The sequence below is a fragment of the Ursus maritimus genome, unplaced genomic scaffold (assembly GCF_017311325.1).
Source record: "Ursus maritimus isolate PB19 unplaced genomic scaffold, ASM1731132v1 scaffold_11, whole genome shotgun sequence".
Lineage (NCBI taxonomy): Eukaryota > Metazoa > Chordata > Mammalia > Carnivora > Ursidae > Ursus > Ursus maritimus.
The window spans coordinates 34,536,122-34,559,088 of NW_024423453.1; the positions used below are offsets into that span (position 1 = coordinate 34,536,122).

At 38.0% G+C, this 22,967-nt stretch overlaps 1 protein-coding gene across 3 annotated transcripts in view; it reads right to left on the reverse strand.

Moving 5' to 3' along the window:
- Positions 1-1,179: 1,179 nt before the first annotated feature.
- OTUD4 (OTU deubiquitinase 4) overlaps positions 1,180-22,967 on the reverse strand; it is a 43,474-nt gene continuing 21,686 nt past the window's right edge. For 2 of the 3 annotated variants that reach the window (XM_040626340.1, XM_040626342.1), the window contains exons 9-21: positions 22,757-22,874; positions 22,600-22,664; positions 20,079-20,176; positions 18,674-18,777; positions 18,391-18,574; positions 13,973-14,135; positions 11,984-12,107; positions 11,628-11,683; positions 11,057-11,134; positions 9,678-9,816; positions 8,673-8,933; positions 7,630-7,670; positions 1,180-6,226 (exon numbers count right to left, since the gene is read on the reverse strand). In XM_040626340.1, coding sequence (XP_040482274.1) covers positions 5,018-6,226; positions 7,630-7,670; positions 8,673-8,933; positions 9,678-9,816; positions 11,057-11,134; positions 11,628-11,683; positions 11,984-12,107; positions 13,973-14,135; positions 18,391-18,574; positions 18,674-18,777; positions 20,079-20,176; positions 22,600-22,664; positions 22,757-22,874 — 2,640 coding nt within the window. In that variant the 3' untranslated portion in view covers positions 1,180-5,017. The remainder of the gene's footprint in view (positions 6,227-7,629; positions 7,671-8,672; positions 8,934-9,677; positions 9,817-11,056; positions 11,135-11,627; positions 11,684-11,983; positions 12,108-13,972; positions 14,136-18,390; positions 18,575-18,673; positions 18,778-20,078; positions 20,177-22,599; positions 22,665-22,756; positions 22,875-22,967) is intronic. The other variant, XM_040626341.1, reaches the window with a different exon arrangement.

Genomic DNA, 22,967 nt, shown 5'->3' on the forward strand with positions numbered 1-22,967 from the left:
CGTTGTTTCCCCATACTCCAGCTTCCCTATTGACTCACACAGCTAACAGCGAAATGCTTCCCGTTTCTCCCTCTCCCTCCAAGGTTCTGTGATACCTCATTCACCTGCTTGGGCAATCCCCCAAACAACCAGGTTCCATGTCTAACCAACTTACCTACCCGGCTTGCTGCCCCTGTTCCCAGCTCACCTCTCCACCAAACACTTGTACTGAAAAGGAAGGCTTTCTTTCAGGCTCTCCTTCCTGGGAAAGCCATTCTTAAGACAAAGTCCATATAATAAGTAGATTAAACGAGCATTAAGAAACGTGGGGTTTTGAAGCGTTTAAGTGTACCTACTACCTCAGTTTTCAAGTAAAACTTCTGAATGATTTATCTTTCTTCATTAGACAGTAATAGAGGTATACCTCCTCAGCAATACTGTGGGTCTAAGGGAATCAAAGAATTTTTTGGTTTCCCAGTGCATATAAATGTTTAGACTATAAAGTGCAATAGCATTATGTCTAAAGACAATGTACACAACCTTAGCTTAAAAATATTTTATTGCTAAAAGATGCTCACCACCATCTGAGCATCAGATGGTCACAGTTCACCACGACAAATGCAATGGAAAAGATTGAAATATTGCACAAATTACCAAAATGTTAACAGGGTGAGCAAATGTTGAAAAAATGGGACCAACAGACTTGCTCAATGCAGGGTTGTCACAAACCTTCTATTTGTAAAAACAGTATCTGCGAAGCACAATAAAGCAAAGCACAGTAAGACAAGGTATGCCTGTATTGAATATGAACTTTTTAAAAAGTCATTTCATCTGTAAATTATTCTTAGTCTACACATCCCATTTCATTTAATGAACGCTGGGAAAAATGGGAGAGCACTAGTTCTAAACCCACTCAGAGCTAGATCAAACTCCAAATTCTATCACTTATTAGGTGCATGACCTTACTCAAACTACTTGGCCTATCTCAGTTTTATATATATGAAGTAGGGAAAATAACAGTATCTACCCCAGAGATTATAAATCCCACATGGTTTTTAGTTGCACATACTAGAATTATCTTCTGACTGGATAAAAACCATGGAAATCATCTCTTATTTTCAGATGCTTACTAAAACTCCTCTTAAGATTTATATGCTATATTACTTGGTTAACCCTGAAACCAAAGAATCACAAGCAGAATCAAGAGACAAAATTTAATATATGCACACAGTTTTAGATATAATGCAGCATCACACCATGTAGGGCATTTACTCTTATTTTATACATTCAGATATGTTTGAAACACTTCTTAAGGCTACAAAACAGAACATAGAAAAATAAACAGGAATATATTCAACACTTACAAAAAGTGATATGATAAAGAATATAAAGTACTATTTTCCTTTCAACACTTCAAAAGATATGTATATACTTTTTTTACAAGTAACATCACAAATGATCACATCTTCACATGCTTTTAAGTATTATTTGTACTCAGTGTAAGGCTATTATCATTTTTCATACATAAATTTTCTTCTAGCTCTGTAACAATGCAATTTTTAATCCATTCAAGTAAATTCAACCCCAAAGTTGCTGTTTCCCAGCAGTAAGACATGCACCCACCCCTCTTCTAAGATTTTCTAAAACTTCTATTTCAGGGGGGAAAGAAATTCCCAGCTAGTGGGAAATCCCAATTAGTGGGAAAGTAAATGGCTGATACTAGTAGCAAAACCTTAGTTCTTTGAAATTGACATACTGGAACTGAGCCATTACTAAGATTTTAAACAAAAACACAATAGCATTTAGACATTAAATAGGAAGCAAATTACAGTAAACAGAAATCGTGTAGCCAAATAAGCATTCTCTTCAGCTACACAAAAATGGACCTTGCTTAGTACCCATAAGTGAAAGACTAAGGTTACCTCATCTAAAACCAAAGGTAAAATAAATGAGGCATAAATAAATATTGCTAGTTTCTAGGATGGCTGAATGTTTTCTAAACCAGAAATGGTTAGAAAGGAACTTTATTGCACCAAGTCAATCATAAGCAAGTTTGCAGTTCACAGGCATTTTAATTCAACCTTGAGTCACAAAGGAAACACACTGCAAGAATATACATAGCTTGCATCAAATAAGCTGTTATCAACATTGTGGTTTGGGAAGACCTACTCCTGCCAGGTCAAGACAGGGTCTGAGCATAGGTCAGCCTGAAAATGAACATACGGGTTACCAGGAAACAAGACGACGACGACTACACAGATGCTAGCATCCTACTGCCAACGAGTACATGGAACAAGGGCTGAGGACGTAACTGGAGGAAACCGGACTTGAGAAATACATACGATACTAAAAGCCAAGGGACAGGAATCAAGTTCAGCAAAAGCAACTAACAAAAAAGAACAGGTGAGCTTTGGTCGTTCTAAACATCTGTTCTTCAAAATGTGTATCACCATAATACAGTGAAGTTCCATAATTTCTAACTCAAAATACAAATGATTCTCACTTCTAAGCTTCTGTTTTTCTCTTATATAGAAACATTGTATCTCATGTCAACATACCTTATGACTCAGTTAAAATGAAGGAGAACAAAAGCTTGCTTGGCCCTAGTTTGACCTCAGCATAAGGCAAAATCCCCTGCACTAATAAAACATTTAAAACAAAACTAAAGGAAAAAAAGTAAAACTGACCTTCATGCAAAGACTAATAATTTTAAAACTAATGATCAAAAGTCAGAGTTCTTTTATTCCAGAGGTCACTGCGTAGAGTACAATGTGCTAAAGTTCTCTTCAGCACTGTTTCCATCCTGTCCTGGAGGTAAGAGACGGGAAACAGGAAGCGAATCGGTATTTTCCTGCAGGAACTAGAGAGTATTCCACTACTCAACTGAGGTAAGACAGAGTGACAGTGAAGAAATGAACGGTATTCTTTCCTATCCAGATTTTAGACATTTCCAGAAGAAACTGAGATCAAATCTCAGTCAATAAAACAAAAAGACACTGGAAATAGCAATTTCTTTTGGACTCCTGAGATCAAACTTCTATTGAACTTTTAGATCTGGTCATTATCTCTAAATGTGTTTTCATAAAACTTATCAGGTAAGCTAATGTGAACATAAAAAAAGCATTAGCTGAAAGTGGAGGGACCCTATAATCTTCTCATTCCATTAACAACTGCTGATGTTAACTAAGAAAAAAATGGCTTCAGCAGTACCTTCCCCAATTGTTCTAGCTTAGAAGGTGACAAAAAGAAACTTCTTCCAACAAGTTCTCCCAAGAAATTTTCTTTTCTACACAATCATCCATCTTTACAAATTTTTACCTAGCACCATCATAATAAAATGCTATCTTTCAAAGTGCTCTCTAAAATCCTATGTTACAAAACATCTAAATGCTACTCACTACTCAGCAGTTACACAGACATTCGGTAATTAAAACAACACGGAGGTAAATAACCATTATTACAGTACAGTGGAGATTCCACTGAGCCTAACTGGCATCCAAACATTCCTGCGGGTAATCAGAGAACCCAGAAAACTCATCTGCTTCAGTTTGTCAAATTCAAGTGAATTGTATTTGCCTTTAAAAGTAATTTGCCTTTAAAAAACAAAATCTATTTTTGGCTAGGTATATTACACATGGCATGCAAAGAGAAATTACATTATTTGCATAGCACTCAAACTTCCTGATCAAAAGAGAACATAAAAAAAAGGGTAGATTTTCACATTGGTATGTACAAATAAGAACCATAAGCTACACTTATTTTTACAGAGTAACACAGATGCATGAATACTATGTTGATTCAGAGTTAAATCTCCAACTGAGAATAGAGTGCAACATGCAAAGGGAATTTCTGTGAATACTGCGAAGACTGAAAAGAAGCAGGATCAGAAGAGCTAGGTTACCGATAGGGTAAACAAGCCATAAAACGCAAAGCAACCTGTTTCTAGCAGCATCCTCTAGAAAAGAACTAGAAATCACAATCATCCTTTTTTTGTACAAGAGTTCCAGGCGAGTGACAAGTTGAACATGCAAATGTAAAGTGATACACATAACCAATGGTGCAAAGAGAAAAACAAAACACAGTAACTCCATAGAAACCTGTCAAGCTAAAAATGTTTTAACATTTCTTCTCACAAAATATTTAAATCTGTCAGTGCATTAGTGTTAAAGTGGCATTAAAAAACTTCTGCAGTTTTAACAGATGCAGATTATTTTCAAAATGCATAGCATCTACATTTCTTTCAAGTAGGCACCATGATATTTACACCAGTGCTAGGAATTCTTGGTGGAAACAGCCATTTCATTAGATTTCCTATTATTTCTTAAACATCTGTCTTGTATGCGATCTCAAGTTCAACAAATACTCACCAAAATTCAAAAATATACCCTATGAATATTAAAAGAACTATATACAACATTTCTAAGACACAGGTTAATAGGCTGCCTTATGTGTAATATTAAAGAGAAGACATTATTCAAGTTTGACAGATATTGAGATGAAAGGCCTTTGGGTTGGAAGCATTTCAAAAGACAACAGTGTTTTAGGCTAAGAATTATTTGAGCCCAGTTTATGACTAAGGCATTGCATAATAAAATATACATTTCTATTTGGTGCAATGTTATGTTTTGGAATCTATAGTGTGTCAAATGGTATTTTTCTTGTCACTTTAGTAATAAACACTATAAAGCACACATTTCCAACATTTGAAATTAAACTTATATAAGGAAAAAAACCAAACACTAAATCTACGTTTTATATTAAGCTGTTTATAAAAAATACTTTAACAAACTTATTTTCTCCTTTTTATGGGGGCAGTTACCTGATACACAGATTCTGAACAAAGGAAAATGGCAATGCCAGGAATTCACCTGCCCCTTGAACACATATCCAAAATCTCTGTCCAGGATGGGGTGAGGGCCGAGGGGGAGGGGAGGAGATAGTTCCAATTTGGGTTTTTATTTTAACGTATTTTCTTAAAGCCTTCAGAAACATCCCACCTAAGAAGAGGCTTCTGCTCTAACATACCACAGCAACAACGTCAAGTGTTTTGCCCCCGATGGCCGTCTCCCATCCCCGATCTCCTCCTATCCCCGCGATAAGGCCGTCCTCGGGCATTTCGATGGTACTGATAACCTTCATCTCGGCTTCTGCTTGGCTGCCCTTTCCAGGACTCCTCACCCCTAGCATGCTGATATCCTCCTCTACCAGAAGAGCCCCAATCACTTTTGTACTTCCTGCCTCCGTAAGTCTGATTATAAAACTGCTTGGATCGACCGCTTCTCAGAATATTAGACACTTCGTTTTCATCTTCTGAACTCTCTTCCTTTGGTCTCTGCACTCTGCTATCCACAGAGTTGGCCCCACTGACCACATCAGCAGCAGTCTTAGGATCTTTCACTTTTTCTGATTTTTCTTTCAGACTTGGAATGGTCCTTTTAGGCTCAAGTTCAACAGACACAGTTTCTCTCTCTCTGTTTAGAATCTGAGTGGGAAGATGGGCCTTTTCCTCTGCTACAGGAGGGATGGAAGCCAATGCCAGATCCGCCTTAGGTGTCTGGGACGACTGCTCCGCCCGGCCTTCATGCTTACTCACACTTGCTTCAGGGAGCGAATGTGCGCCCTCACCTCTGGCCTCCTGAAACTCATCTACTGTGGGAACTGAACCACAATCTTTAGACAGATCCAGATTTTCCAGGGGCAGATCCAATTCTTTCTCATCAGAGGGCAGAACAATATTCTGCCGCATTACTGGATTTTCTATAAATCCCTGAAAAGGGTACCCATACCAAACATGAGGAAAGAAAGGAGGTGCAATGGGAACTGGGCCTAAGAATGGATTCGGTCCAAAGGACGGTTGCGGGAACATATTCTTGCCACTTAGTGACTCTTCATATTCAGCATGAAGAAGCTGCCCAGAGTTTTCAGATTCAAGATCAGCTTGGTAAGACAACTGTCCATGACTTTCAGACACCTGAGATGGAGGGATAACCAGAGGTGAAGAAAATGTTGGCGGTCCAATCTCTGCCTGTGGCATCTGACCATTAACACTGGCCTCAGTCTGCATAGGAAAGTGTGCATCGGTACAGGTACAATCACTTTCGTTCTGAGCAGAAGGAGCTTCCGGGAACCAAGGATTTGGAGGATACACGGGGACAGAGACCTTTGGGTACATCCTGCAGGCTGCCAGGTAGGCCTGGTGCAGAGGGTACAGGTAAGAATGCGGGGCCCACATAGGACAACTATATGCCTAAAAGAGACAAAAACAGTTACATTAACAAAAGGGGGGGGTTAAGAGCGAGTGCTTCAAGTTTTTCATGCCTGCGAAGACTGTATCATCACTGTGATATGTAACATGAAAAGAAATTACAAAATTAAGTCACTGCTATAAGATTCTATTCTTTATTCCTAACCTGAAACCAACCCAAGGTCCTGGTATTGAGGTGACAGGAGACAATATGATGAACTCACCCACAGATTATCATGAATCACTAATTCCATCCTTAGGCTATTAACTGCATGGAAACAATTTGGGGTGGCACAGATCGCAGAAACAACCAAAATCAAGCACCCGAGCCTCCAGCTTTGAATACTTCAATCACTGGCCCTCTAGCTTGACCTGCACTCGTGTTCTGGCTCTACCACGAACTCACTGTGTGAGCCCATGCCAATTAGTTAATTGGTCTGGACCTTTCTGTTCTACCAGAAAAACGCTGCTATAGAAGTAGATGATCCCCAATGTTAGGGCCCTACAGGTCCAGGAGCCCTGAGAGCGTTCCAACGTCACAGATTTAAGTTAGACTTCCAGTCCGAGAAGAGAAATACTGAAAATAAAGCAAATCTTTCCCCCTGCAAAGCGCCAGCTAAACTCCAAACATAAAAATTTACCAGTTAATTGGCAAATTAACCAATTAGCTGAAGCCAACTTTAACTAGTTAAATATAAAACTAGACAATGAATACTGTAGATAAAATTAACTGAGTCTCCTTTTATGAAATGACCAGTAGGCTATAGCAGGGCACTTCATTTCATATGTCAATGGTCGAAAACCCACAGAAATTAATCCACAACAGGAGATGTAGCACTGACAAGGACATAGAGTCCTCCAGCGTCCCTATGACAAGCTATTTCTAGGCTGACCACTTCCCAAAGGATACCTCCGCTCTGCTAGTGAACACATCACGTTCCATAGGAGAACTTTCACAAGTTCTTTCCTTTGATCCTTTCAACAAATGAGGCGAATGGAAGATTATCCACATAACACAAACGAAAAAAGCTAGGCTAAGATACATTAAATGACTTGCCCAGGGATATACAGCTAAAAAGTGATGGAACAGAATTTCAAACCCAGATCTTTCACTGAATTCCTCAATGACAGCATTTTCACTAGGCTGCCCAGGGCACAAGGACTATTTCCTGAATATACTCACACGGTTAAAACACTGCCAGTTAAAAGAAAAAGCAAGCAAATACTGTAGCCTCAAACCACCACTTAAAATAAGCTATACACTATTGAAAATCCGTGTTTTTAAATGTGATTTAGTAAACCTTAGGTTATTCACTGACAAGATCAAGAGTTAAGATTATTTAAATACTGACAATTTAACACACTATTGACTTAAAAATAACTTTAAAATGATAAAATATAAATACCTTTACGCCAAGATTAAAGAAGAATCGAAGAATGTTCTTATCTAAAAATAAATAACATAATAATCACTCACTAAAATTATACATTCGAAAAGGTTCCCCCTGCCCCACTATCCTCAAACAATACATAGCTCTAAAGACAATTCTGCCTACTGAAATTGTTTTCTCTAGCCTGATATAAAACATAGATAAAAACTGTAATATAACCCAAACCAAGCTCTGTTACTATAGGGTAATTCCAGGTTCAGTATGCTTTGTCTATGCTAACACCTAAGTCCAAAAATGGCTTAAACTGAGATTTTTATCTGATTAAAATTAATTTTGTGTGAAGGAAACTCAGGTGTTCATCATATTTCTTTTTTAACTCTATGGGGTTTTAAAAATTATGAAATAAAAATGTTGGGGGATATGGGCAAAATCAACATAAACCTAACTCATTAATAACATAAGACTAGTAGGTATTCATTTGACACTAACCAGTTATCCATAGACTCAAACATCGAACCACTAACAAAATAAGCCACAAAGATCCAGGTAAAGAGCATACAGTCACTGAATGACTCTTCAATTTTTCTACAAATAGGAAATTTCACAAACTAAAATTCCTTTTTTAAAAAAAAAGGCAAATTTAAAAGAAATTCTTAAAAAACATTGTTATATTCATTCTTTCATGAATGAAATATCAGCAGTAATTTCAAAACCCAATCCAATGAGAAAACTCAGTAACGTTTAAGTTACCTAGTTAGTGACATTAAGATTTCATTCAAACAGTTTTAGGCTGTTTTTGAAAAAAAAAAAAAAAAAATGACACAGGGGAGAGACAGTTACTAAACATACAAAAACCATATTCCAATCAAGCACAAGCTGAAACAAGAAAGTAAATGACTGAGAGCCAAATCTCTTCTCTCCTTCTCCAAGTCAGTCCTTCGGCTTCCTGAGTAATATTAACCGCTGACCTCCAGTCCCATTTCCCACTGAACCCATATCAGTAACCCCTATCAGTACTTGATAAATAAAATCAAGTGCAACTTAGAGAAGGATCTCACCTTTAGGCAGGTCCTCCCCAGTGTGACACAGTGAATAAGGTGGTGCAATGGCTCGATCTCCCTTTTCATTACAAGGAAACCCAGGATAGAGCGGGTCTTGGTAAAGGCTCAATGTCTGAGGCAAAGGCATCAAGGGCTGGTTAACTGCCTGTATTGACACAGGAACTGGAGAGGGTGTTAAATGAGCTTGGGACACAGCAGAATCAGGTCCAGTCGTCAGAGTCTGTGTCACTGATAAAACAGGAATTTGAGCAGGGACACCTGCAAGAGAGGGAAAGGAATCACAAAGTATAAAAAGGTGAAAATATTTCTCCCTACAAATGTAAGGTTCCATTAAGCTAAAAGGAAAAAAAAATGCTGGGCAAGTGACACAGCTGCTAAAACAGTATACAAGAAATCTAAAGAAGTACCTTTTATATCAACTAAGAAGCCTCCTAGACACACAGGAGGAAATGAGCCCAGGAAACAAGCTTTGAGTCAATGTCTTCTAATGGCACCTCTTACAAACATGAGCAAGACACAGAGCCAGGCAAAAGGTTCAATGGCTGGGGCAGGGGGAGTATACAGAGCTGGCTGATGGGACACGCAAACTGTGGTGTCAGTGCTGAGCGACAAAAGCAACCAGTGGAGACAATCAGCTCGAACACCTTGCTCCTGAGATTTTGAGGGCATATCTTACACGAATACCAAATTAAATGGCCCTCCCACACTGGAAGCAGAGCAAAGCAGAGGATCACAAAAAGCTCTGTGAGGCTCCACACAGCTAACCCTGCTCCAAGTTTAAGCTATCAAGAATCTGAACTCTCTGGGGTGCCTGGCGGGCTCAGTCTCAGTCAGTAGAGCGTGCGATTCTTGATCTTGGGGGTGGGAGTTCAAGCCCCACGCTGGGTGTAATGGTTACTCAAAAAAGTAAAAACATTAAATAATAATAATAAAGAACCTGAAGTCGCAGACTTGGAAGGCTTTTGTTGGTTGGTTCAAGGAATTTTTTAATTCTTATCTCACCTGTTGGTCCAAAAGTTGTAGGCTCACTTGGCCAGGCTGGCACAGTGGCTGGTAAAGAAGGCACCGCAGGAGTCAGATGTACCTCTGGAGAGACTAGAAGGGGAGCTGGATGTGACAAAGACACGTGTTCCGCTGGCTTCTTCAAGAGAGGGGGGTGGAAACAGACAAGAGTTCATTTTGCTTAACACTAATTTTAACACTAAATGTACCTTCGGCTGCCTTTCACATAGTTTCTGTATAAATGGTCTTTCTGATCTTACAAGTGGAAGAAAACACAGCTAAAAATTCCACACAAACACATTTGATCCTAACCAGGAATTGCCTACCAGAAGTCAAAGACACTGGAAGAGTTACACACAAACTCTAAAGCAATCTGAACATTATGCTTTTAAAGAAAGAACGCAAAAATCACTGAAATCATTTTGAAATACGTGAGTTTTTTTTTTTTTTTTTAAGATTTCATTTATTTATTTGACAGACAGAGAGACAGCCAGTGAGAGAAGGAACACAAGCAGGGGGAGTGGGAGAGGAAGAAGCAGGCTCCCAGCGGAGGAGCCTGATGTGGGGCTCGATCCCATAAAGCCGGGACCACGCCCTGAGCCAAAGGCAGACGATTAATGACTGAGCCACCCAGGCGCCCCTCGTGAGTTATTCTGAATTGCTCCTCACACAAAGATGTACCCTAAACTGTATGCTCTCCAACTGACATGAAGGATGTCAACTGAAAGGCAAGGAAGACAAAGAACTTTATCCTGTATTAGACTGAGAACCAAAACGTCTGACAGAACTCAAGTTCCTTCTTCATTACCTTTGTAAATTGGTGGTACTGCTTTCTAAGTATCTATTTTTCTAATCTCTTCAATCACTACATTCCCTTTCTTCTACGAAATAATTGTTAAAGATTCAGACAACTCTTTTTAATGTTTTGAAATAAAGTAGAAATTTGTAATTTCCCTTCAAAAATCTAATTTTCAAGCCAACCCAACCCACCGCAAAGATAACACAAGTTAGCAAATATAAACTTATTCAAGATCAATTCAGAAGTATGGCTTCTATGTCCAAAAAATGGTGTTATAAAAATTACATTCCACAGAGGCACCTGGCTGGCTCAGTCAGTAGAGCATGCAGCTCTTGATGTCAGGGTTCTGAGTTTGAGCCCCACGCTGGGTTTAGGATTACTTAAAAACAGCAACGACAAAAAAAATTCACAAAAACTAAAAAACATTGTAGACTAAATAAGCAACAAAAAATTACAGATCACAAATGCACCCAAATTATGATGCCAAAGTCTTCCCATTTTCTGTTTTCAGACAATCATTTAAAGACATAAGAAACCCAGAGAATGAAGCGCTTGATGTCAAATGAGACGAGGTACTTACTTGCTCTGCAGGTGGGCACTCTGATTTCTTTGACTTTGATGGTGACGAAACTCTTGCACATTTATCATCACTAATATTCTTTGGAAGCAAAAAAACCAAAAAATGACACTTTATATTTCGAAGACCCACATTCTAGAATAATCATGGCTGCTTATACAGTTCACCCTTCCTGCACCTGACTCAACCCTCTCATGACTAAGTAGGTTTTCAATTCCATCTGGTCTTCAACAGGTAACTTGGCCTGCACATCTGGATCATATCAAACTACCAGGCAGTTTTTACTGGGGATGTGGTTTGAAAAATCTTTAAAAATGCCAACGTACTATAGAATAATGGAAAGTAAAAGCTACTTTCCACTGATTCACATAGGTCATCCTGAAGAAACGGGTTATAATTTGTGAGTGAATTCTCCGCAAGCACGCTTTTCCCACTTTTTTCTCTGCTTTTCTACTTTCATAACACTTAGTTATGAAATGATGAAATCATCTCCAGCTTCATCTTCTACTTCTTCCTGCTATTTTATCATGTTTAAGGGGGGAAAAAAGATGTAATTATTATTTAAAACATTTACCTCCAATGTGCTTGGCTCAGGTTTTTTATCCAAATGCATATGTCCATGAACAGAGTCTGTAACAGATCAAGATTTAAAAAAAAGACCGTATCAGCCACTTGACAGGTCTGAGGATAGAACAACAAAATAATGAAGACAGACAAAACCAAAAGTACTATTTGAATTGTGTTTAGTCAATGAAAAGAGCAGCTTTTGGAATAACATTTAACATGCTTTGGCCTGAGTCAATGTTTCTCTGCAACAGTGAGATATGTGACTGTTACACTACTTAATGATTTAGAAAGGGTTCTTTCCCAACCTATGACTTCAAGCTAGACACAATGCTCTAGCATCTGCTTTCATATGAAATAACATACCTTTATCTTTCCGTTCTTCGGTATCCATTCTCCGCCTGCTTCCTTTTCTGTCACTTACATGTGATGATTTTCTCTGGACACATGGGTTGCTACTCTGAGAAGCTGACTGACTGACTGATGAGCTCTTAAAAGGAACAAAAACCCAATACTTTGTTTTAAAGATTTACCCACAAATGTATGAACAAAAGTCTTACAATTCATCTTACTTTTCATACATCTGATTAAAAATCTCAAAATTCATAATCCAATGTCTTTATACTTCAAAAACTACAAAAAACAGGACATAGGGTTCCTGTTTAATTATATAATTATATACTCTATAGCAATAGGCTTATTAGTAAGTCAAAAATACTAGGCAATCAGACCTTTATCCTATATTAGTAGTGCGACTTCTTCATACCCCTTCTTCAGGAAGCCACCCTGACCAAACCTTTGCCTTGCAACTTATTACACTTCTATTCTTTGCACCAAGAACAGCGCCCTTCATAACAACTTTCAAAAGCCCATTGTAGGTCCACAGACCTTTGTGAGGGAAAAAATACCCAAGTGCAAATGAGCAGATACACTGCATAGGATTCTTCCCACTGAAATGCTGACCATCAGCAAATCCTTAAGCTCTGCGTGAGATCCAACCTTCTAACTGGTGAAACAAAGGGACAAAGTCAGGTTTCTAAGCTAAGCTATCACTGAAAGTCCTTTCCTTCTCTAGCTCTCTGTGAGTAAATGTTGCACAGAGAACAAGAACTCAGCCCTCTGTGACAGGAGTTTTCTAGAAGACAAACAAACTTGAGTCACTACCGAGTCCAAGACAGGTCTAAAAATGGTAAGTGTGATGACCCATTTTAACAATCAAAAAATTTCAATTTATTCCCACATTACACTAGTTCTATTTTTACCATTCGCTACCATTTTTACCATTTACATACACTACTTGTATTTTACCATAGCAACAATAACAAAAACAACAACAACAAAAGGACAAAAAGCTAGGATACAAGCGTAAATGATTTGTACTTTTTTATTATCTAAACGTTATGTTATGGGAAAATAACATCTATCACATACAGACAAATATACTTAGCATAAAGCACACATGGATTTGGGCACATCTTCCAATAATTCCAAAGCTCCAACCTCTGTGGCCGGACTGAACTACTATCCGAATCAGTGGTTTCAACTGAGCATTTCACACCTCTAAAGGATTCCACAGAGGCCAGAGAATTGAGTGTATGGTGCTTTAATGTTTTATACGGGTGTATCTGGAGCATGCCGTAACATTCCATTTTGTTTGTTTAATCCACTGTTAAGAATAAAAGCGTCCAACCACCATTCTGATCACAGTATTTGGTACACTTACCAATATTTGAAAGACCATAGGCACAGGGAGCCCAGTGCCCCAAACTGAGTTAGTTACCTCACTTTACATGAGAACTGGTTTCCCTTCTGACTTCCCCCATAGAATTAAGAGACCCAAGGGTAGAAAACATTTCTTTCTTTCATCAGAAGTATCTACCGCAGCCCAGCGTGACACACAGAGCGAGGGCAAAGCCACAGGGTTACATGGACTACCACCTCCGACAGCAAACACTCTGAATGACAATTCTTTCTGTATCTATTAATTAGGTCCTGGCGTGTTTAGTAAAGGACACTGAAAAGAGTTCCCTGATTTTACAGACATATCTTGTTTACTGAACAGGAACCTGTACTGCATGACTTTAGCTAGCAAAAGAAATGTATTTTGTTTTGGTTCAAGAGAAAATACTAACCTAGTGAGCTAAACAATTTACCTGCCTCAACTCTGGCAACAAGCAGTATCTTCAAACCTCATCTTCCTCACGAAAAATGTGAAAATCAGGGGCAATTACATGATCTTTAAGGTACTTTTCAGTTTAAAAATTACTAGTCTACCATTAGAAACTATAGTTTAATATAAACACTATATTAAGAAGAGACTTCTAAACAACTTTTAAAATCTCTTTTCATACATACGGAAAGGGCTGGGAAAGCCTGTTCATCTCTGTTCTGAATCTCATAGAGTAAACGAGATTCTTCTATAGCTTGCTTCTCTCTGCGCTCTTCTGGGGAGAGGCCAAAATAGTTAGATTCTCGACTGGTGTGATCAAAATCCTCAGCTCTCTCACGATCAGGTTTTCTGTCAAATAAAACATTCTCGTCATGAAAAAAAAGACAAAATTTATTGAGTACCTAAAATAAAATAATTCTTTTTGCAATACAAATATTTGACTAATTTAGCTATATACTGTGACATTATAGAACTTTTGGCGGCCTGACTAATAAATGTTTTAGTAAATGGAAGCTCCTGTAGCTTAGGCCACGTGACAGAGTCACGACTAATGACATGGGAAAAAAAGAAAAAAAAAAAAAAGAAAAGTATAACTCACTTTCAAGTGGTACAGAAATAACTGAGATTTTTTTTTCTTTTCATCAGGGCAGAAATTTAAGCACTATGCCATAGTCCAATTCTGTCATAAAATTCACTTTCAAAATAAAAGGAAAGTTATTAGTTTGGATCTCAAGAGCACTCTCATTTTCTGTACCCTTTAGGGCAACATTCAAAGCAGACACCAGGACTATCCTCCGCTTTTTGATGACGGCCACCGAGAGACAGAAAGCTAGAAAGAATAAAAATTAAAATACACGAGACTAGATACGAACTGCACAGGTAAGACTGCCATCATCTCAATATAATTTGATTCGAGAAGGACGACAAGAAATTCATGAATAGTTTAGCAGCCTATACCAAAACCCTAACGTGTTTATATGGCTTGTAACTATTATAGGCAATACAAATATACTTCTACCATGTCTAACAGTTCCACAACAGTGGAAAATGAAAATCCAAAACCTACAGGAAAAATTCATTGTCACAATACCAAGACATATAATCCTCCTTTTAAAAGTGAGGGCCATGGGGGCACCTAGGTGGCAGAGTTGGTTAAGTGTCCAACTCTTGATTTTGGCTCAGGTCATGAACTCAGGGTCATGAGATGAAGCCTGCAGCCAGCTCCAAGCTTAGTGGGGAATCTGCTTGAGATTCTCTCCTCCCTCTGCCCTGCTCCCCCACCCAAAATAAATAAATCTTTAAAAAAATAAATAAATGAGGACACAATGATATCATCTGATTTTTTTTTTTTTACCTCCAATTAAAAAATACCGATTTCATGTCCTCACATAGTCCCACTTAAAATCACAACCCTAATTCCAACAGGGCAGCTATCAAACTCAGTTGGGGGAAAAAAAGGCACAGGAGCAAATCTGGACCCTCACAATCTTAGACCAGTCTTTCTCAGACTCCAGAGAGGATTCAGCAAGTGCCAGGAATCCCTGGAAAGCTAACTGTACCTCACCACGATGTCCCATCACCCAAACTGTCCACCTCACCCTCACCCATCACACAGCAAGAACCAAATCCTTCCTATTTGCAGTTAGCTGAAGAGATATTCAGCAGCGACATTACTTTTTCAGCACTTGCACAGTGAAAGCACACATGGCAATCGTGCATGGTTTTGGTTACATTTTATTATCTCCAAAGACAGAGAAATGAAAAAGTGACAGTCATAAGGCCCAACATTATACAGTTCTTTTATTCTGTAACTAAAAGACTTCAAAACGGGTGTGTTAAATATAAAGTTAAGATAAAGTAATGGGCTTAAAATCAATTGGACTATTAGCCATAAAATTCCATACTTTAATTAGACTTAAAACTCTTATTGTGACTATTTAGTCATCAGGAGTCTCTAACTCTGTTTCAATATGCTAACAAAATACACCTGACCACAGTAGAGAAGGCGCACTTAACTGCAAATCCAAGTAGGTTCCTATGTAATCAGTTACAATGTCAAAAATTCTTTGAAGCTTCATGTCTATATATTACCCACTGCCTTCTGCTATCAAGCGTTTTTATACAGCAAGTATATAGCTAACACATAAAGATCCTAGGAAGACAAAGACATTTCACAACTGTCTGATTATTCTACCAATTCCTAGGAGACTAGATACACCACCACAAAACACTGGCCATAAATTCAGTTTGTGGTAAAGTATAAAATCAGCCATTTAAGAGTCTATGTGTATTTTCTTTAATATTTAAAACACTAAAGAGCATCTTTGTATTCAAGGGAAAAAATGTTTCTTTTCTAATCTATTAAGAAAGTGAGAACTTTATTAAAGGAAAATCTTAATTCTGCCTATGACCTTCATATATTTACTTCATATATTCAGGTTTCCAAAGTTGATATTCAAAATAAATTAGTCCTCTTAGGTACTTTACCTGCTTTGAATAAGATGCTACCGGATGTTAGGGGAGTCTAATGTCCAAACAACAGACTTTAGCCACAACCAGCTGATTGTTGGCTCCAATTCTGTCTGTTAGGAGCGATAACCCACCACAATCCCTGAATGTCCCTGCACACTGTTGCTGGGTGTGCCAACAATGCAAAGCTCTGACCACTCTTCACCCAAACCAATTCTCAGGATTGTGTTTGTATCATCAACCTTCAGGAAGGAGGTAACATCTCTCTTCTGATTTTGAATCCTTTGTTCTCCTTAGAGCTTTTGGAAAGTTGGTTTGTGAATATCTATGTACTTTTTATGCATATGTGAAGTACCCTGGCAGGGATACACAAGAATCTGTGAACACTGGATGCCTCTGCAGAAGGAAACTAGATCACTGGGAAAATAGGGAAAGGAAGAATTATCAGAATAAATAAACATCTGAATGTTTTGGACTTTGAACAACATAAAGTAAATTTCCTATCCTTAATAGTTTGTTAAACTAACAAGAAAAACGTAATGGACTTGAGGTCCTGGTGTTTTTATGATTGAAACTGTGCTTTCCAAAAAGATATATTCAAGTCCTAAGCCCTGGCACCTGTGCATATGACTTTATTTATAAATAGGGTCTTTACAGAGGTAATCAAGTTAAGATGAGGTCACACCAGGGTAGGGTGGGCCCTAAACCCAATATGACTGCTATCCTTATTAGAAGAGAGACAGACACACAGGGAGAACACCATGTGATGATGGAGGCAGAGACCAGGGTGATGCATCCACAAGCCAGGGAACACCAAGGACTGTAGGCAACACTAGAAATAGGAGAGGGGTATGAAACAGACTCTCCCCTAGAGAGTTCACAAAGAGTATGGCCTTATTGAAAACTTGATTTCAGACTGCTAGCCTCCAGACTGAAAATAAATTTCTGCTGTTCTAAGCCAGAAGTCTGCAGTACCTTGCTACAAATAGCCCCAGAAAACTAACACAGTATTTGGCGTATGTAAGCCTAGGAACCTGCAACTCTGTCTTCAAGATCTTCATTACATAAGCTGTCTTTAATGACAAAAAGTTAATGGGCACCTGGGTGGCTCAGTCGGTTAGGAGTCCAACTCCAGATTTTGGCTCAGGTCATGATCTCAGGGTTGTGAGATTAAGCCCCGTGTTGGGCCTGCCACTCAGTGGAAGTTTGCTTGAGATTCTCTCCCTCTCTTTCTCCCCCTGCCCCTTCCCCAACTCGCACGCTCTCTCTCTAAAATAAATAAAAATCTTAAAAAAAAAAAAAAAAAAAAAGCTAAGTGCAATCCCAAGAAAGGAGAATGCCCAAAAGCCAGAAATAAAGGAACTGAGACCAGAGTGTGGTGAGCACATGAGCTGATGCTGCAGCTGCTCAGGTGACTGGGGAGAGGAAGCTCGGAATGGGGGGGCAACGGTCAAGTAACCAGGAGACACGGCCAAGTATGCAGGACAAGGACAGCCTCGACTTAAGACATACCCTCACAAAGTTCCTCCAAAGGGCTATGAACTACTCCACAAAAAGATTAGGGAAAAGAATAAAATCCACTGCACAGGAAAATTATGATCCTGAAGTTCATCTGTCTCCGGATATTCACTCAGATGGCCAATATCATGATAACTTTAACTTATAAAACTTGTAGACCCATTCAGTATGAAGCACATGACCACAAACAACCCGAACTTATCAGAAGAAAGGAAACCGACCATTCTGGTTACGTTCTTATATAAAGGGAACACCCCCCCACCAAGGAACAGAAATGCAATTTGGAATTCAGTATTTAACACATCACAAGCTACCAAAAAACTATTAAGTACAAGAATAAGACTTGGCTAGGATAAGGTCTCCTGGATCATTTGAAAAAAATTATTCAAAACTAAAGACGCCTTACCCTAAAAGTTACTTTGATTTATTTAAAGAAAATTATGCATTTAATTATAAAGAACTAAAATCCTCACACGGTATTTTATCAACAAGACTTTTAATATTATACTATAGACAAGGAAATAAACAAAAAATTTTAACTATTTAAATGCATATAATGTGGCAGATAAAAGAAATGCAACTCAATTTCTATTTCTCTTGCATTCACGAAGGTTACCTTATGATCTGTGAGGGTGTCCTATTAAGATTTTTGTGCTCACTGGAGGGTTTCTGAGACTGTGACCCTGCAGAATGACTCGAGAATCCATGTCTTACTCCCAACGGATGCTGGAGTCGAGGAGGTAGTGCTGATGGAGCTTTTATTGGCTTGTTTGGATTCTTTGGCCCTCTGTAATCCATGTCTGTGACAAGAAGCCAAAAATACCACACAATTTTCCTATTAAAAAAAAACCTAAGTACCATCATCTCTCCCCCAAAGATTAATTTGATATAATCCTAACCAGAGTGGAAATTTTGTCCAGAAGTGGAAGGTTTTCTCATCTTCTTCCCTGATACGGTGTTCCAGCTTTCAGAGGGAGGTGGTTTGAGGTTCTTCGGGGAGTGTCTTCAAAAAAAATTAAAATTAAAAAATTTATAACAACAAAGTATTCCTAATAAGAATATTTACTTCAGTATTCCACCATGAGTATTTTTAACTTATAAAAGAATTTAGTTTTAGTTCTTACATTTAAAAATTAAAGTACAAAGCATTTAGCAATCCATATGTAATTCTAATCAAGTGAGACAACACAAATCAAAAGCATATTTTCTAACCTAAAAAAATGGAAGACTAAAAGGCCTTAAACACAATCTAAGCAAAAGACTGGATAAGAAAGGAATGACTTTAATTCCATTAGATGTGCTGACGGTACCACAGTTAAGGTGGGGAGGGAGGAGTCCTTACTATGTTAGAGAAATATATAAGCATCTAAGTGTCTATAAAACATGATGTGACGTCTGGGATTTGCTTTCAAATACTGAATTCCATTCCCGTTTTTAAAAAAGGTGGTTAGGGAGAACAGATTAGAAAAGATTGCCCAAACACTGTTAGTTGCAGAAACAGGGTGATGTTTACAGAGGGTGGGATTCACTGTACTATCTTTACATTTCTGTATGTTTGAAATTTTCCCTAGTAAAGTTTAGGTGTGACTTATTACCCTTTTTTCTAACAAAGACAGCAGCAACTGAAACAAAAGGTGCTATAAAGTAAGACCGTGTAACAGCAAGTCAACCACAGTACTACTCCATGTGACATTTAGTGAAAATCAACCACATGCAATGGGTATTAAAAGTGAAAATTAGAAATGAATATGGTCCCTGTCCTCCAATGCTCCCCACTTTACAGTTACAAAAGAGTCAGTTTCCCAAACTGCCTTAATGAAGAATAGCACATTTTAAAATGTAAGCAACAAGTTTTTAAAATGCATTTACACACAAAACACAAAATTTGAACTCAAACCGCTGTTTCTAGAGATCTAAACGAATACATTTTCTACAGATAGGCAATACCTTTAACTAACGTACAAATACACAGGGCCATTTAGAAATCCTCATGATTACATGAATGAAGGGGGTGTAATCAGAAGGGGGAATGAACCATGAGAGACTATGGACTCTGGGAAACAAACTGAGGGCTTTAGAGGGGAGGGGGGTGGGGGAATGGGATAGGCCGGTGATGGGTAGTAAGGAGGGCACGTATTGCACGGTGCACTGGGTGTTATACGCAAACAATGAATCATGGAACATTGCATCAAAAACTAAGGATATACTGTATAGTGACTAACATAATAAAAAATTATTTAAAAAAAAATCCTCATGATTACAATAGGCTAATTGTAAATGCCTTAGTTGAAAAGCAGTACATACTTCTTTCCGAGTTCTTCGACCAAAACCGGTCCATTCTCTGAGTGAACCCCTGGAAAGTCTGCATTAGAAAATTTTCCACTGTGATCCAACCTNNCCTGCTGAACAATTCCAGAAAGAAAAATCAGTCACCTGCTTCCTTTGCATTAATGATGACCTTTTAAATTTTTATCATTTTCAATTAGAGAGAAAATGACTACTGTTGAAAACAAAACCAAGTTTAAAACCGGTACACTGTAATATTTTTCTGACCTCCCAGACCTCTCTACCTCTAGCTAAAATACTTTTCTTTGTTTACACTTCCAAAATTTTATAAACTCTTTCTGTAAGTATTTCAGGGAGAAGTAGGAGCACAATCTATCAAGGCTCCAAACAAGAGAGGCAGCATGCCCCGGTTGTGAACAAAGGGTGACAGCACTGCACATACCCGGATTCTAGGCCCATCTTTAATACTTAGCAGCAATATGACCTTTGGCAAGTTACTTGTTTCATGCTTCAGTGTCCTCACATGCAAAATGGAGCTAATAATAGTACCTACATCATAGGACTCAGGGAGATGGAATGAGGAACATATGATATACAGAAAGGACACGGACTAATACACGGCAACCATTCTATAAATGAGAGCAACTAGTATTATAATTACTATTATCTTCTCACTTTCCCAATATTTAAAATGCATAATTGTGACCTTTTTCCTCCCTAAAAATAGATTCATCACACGTTCCCTAATATACAATTCATATTACCCAATAGTAAATTGTGACAAGAGTAAGCCTTTAGGTTTCTTCCTAGAGTCAAACGGTACTCAATGAACAGGGCACCTGCTGATCACTGCACTAGGAGCCCAATGTACATAGGACTGCTTTACATTCACCTCCTACTTCTATTAGGAGATCCAAGTCCTAAACCTGAGGTTTCATTTCTCATTCACCACAAAAGGACACTGTGCCTTCCTGTCTTCAACAGCCTAGCAATAAAACAGATCTTTCTGAAGTTAATCTGTATCAAAAATTTAAACTACATCTTACATGCTTGAGTAAACAAAGGTTCCCTTTGAGTCATAGCAGTTTCCATAATAGAATTTCAATTAAATTTTACCCAAGTGAAACAGTCTAATAGGTATAGAAACAAAATACTCTAAAAAGGAAAAAAACTAAAACAAATATCCGCTTTACCATCTACTTTATTAAGAGCATCTACTTTACCAAAAGCACTGCAACCTCAAAGGAAATATACTTGATTTAAAATAACAAATAACAGTTTTAGTGAGGCAGCGTAAGGATAAGCAATCTTCTCTGTTAAGGAGGAGTCAGAGGGAGGGGGGCCCTGAGCCCTAGATTCTCTCCTGGTTTTTTTCCAAGTTTTCTAAATCACTGTAACAAAAGATTCCAAAATTCTGTTCTGTGATTACAGCACATTTCTGACAATTCTGTTAGGAAGAACATACATGAATCATCCACTTCTTCCTTTTCTTTCAAATACCTCAGAATCAGAACACTTTCAAAAGTTGTTAAGATAGTCTTATCATTGATGCGGATACAATCCTAGTCAATCAGATACTTTTCACAAACCACTTTACCACACAGGAAATGAGTGTTACCTCCACAAGTCAAGCAAAAGTGTTTGTCAATGGTTAAAGTAATTTTTTAAAAGGCAAGACTGTTCAATGAAAATGATTTTTTATGAAAATTATCTCCAAATAAAATTTTTGTGTACATAGGTTATTTCTGTTTTGGAAATAGTACTATTTTTTCATTAACAAAAAGAGAAAAGGAACCTTCGAAATTATCCAGTTTCTCCAGCCTTGGCATACTGACACTAGACTGGACGAGTCTTTGTTCGGGGGTAAGTGGGGGTGTCCTATCCACTGCAGATGTTTGGCAGTATTCCTGGCCTCTACCCAGTGGATGTCAGTAGCACCTCCCCAGTTGTGACTACAAAAGTTGTCTGCAAACACTGCCAAATGGACAGCGAGGATTGCAAAATCACTCCAAGTTGAGAACTGATCTAACCCAACTTTCCCCTTTAACAATCAGCTACCTAAGTCCAGAGCAATAGTTTACTCAAAATGGCAAAACTCCCTTCACTACTATTCACTCTTTCTCAATCCGACAGAAAACCATTATGGATCTATCAAAATCTTCCAGGATGACTTTCATAAAACAAACTGGCCAATAATGTCAAGTTTGAATCAATTTCAGTAATTTGCCAACTGTAATGAAAATACCAAAAAATCTAAGATGTTATTGTTACCACTTTCAAACAAGTAGTATCAAAGACTGACACTGTACTTAAGATCCCGTGACGGGACACCATGGTTTTTATACACACACAATTTTGGTAATGTACTCTAATGGATCAAAAAGCTAAACATTTACAACTATTAAAAAGTATATGTGATAAAGTATATTCTGAAACCTCGAATTAACAACACATTCAAACTTGAACTGTTTTCTTAATTCCTATTAGAATAAATTAAGATTTCAAGTAAGATCTTTTCTTCTTCTATATAATCACTTACTTGACATTTATCTCCAACTTCATACTGCAAGCCAGCAGCAATGGAATAATCACGTTTTTGTTGAGCTGTAAACAAGACCAATACAACATCAAGTTGACTTAATTATTTTCAAGTGCCACAAAACAAATTTATGGAAAATATAGATTGTTTAACTTACCTTGCTTGGACTTCAGCCAAATTTCATATTCCACATTTCTATAGACTGCTGGATTGAGTGACTTAAGAACCTTTCTAGACAAAGGGAGGCTAGGAGAGTTCCCATTGTTTTTCGGGTGCTAAACAAACAAAGTCAGGAAGTCCAATCAACACAGAACAGAAATGCTTTTAAAACATATTTGTTTGAGACATGTATAAGAGTAAAATCAAAT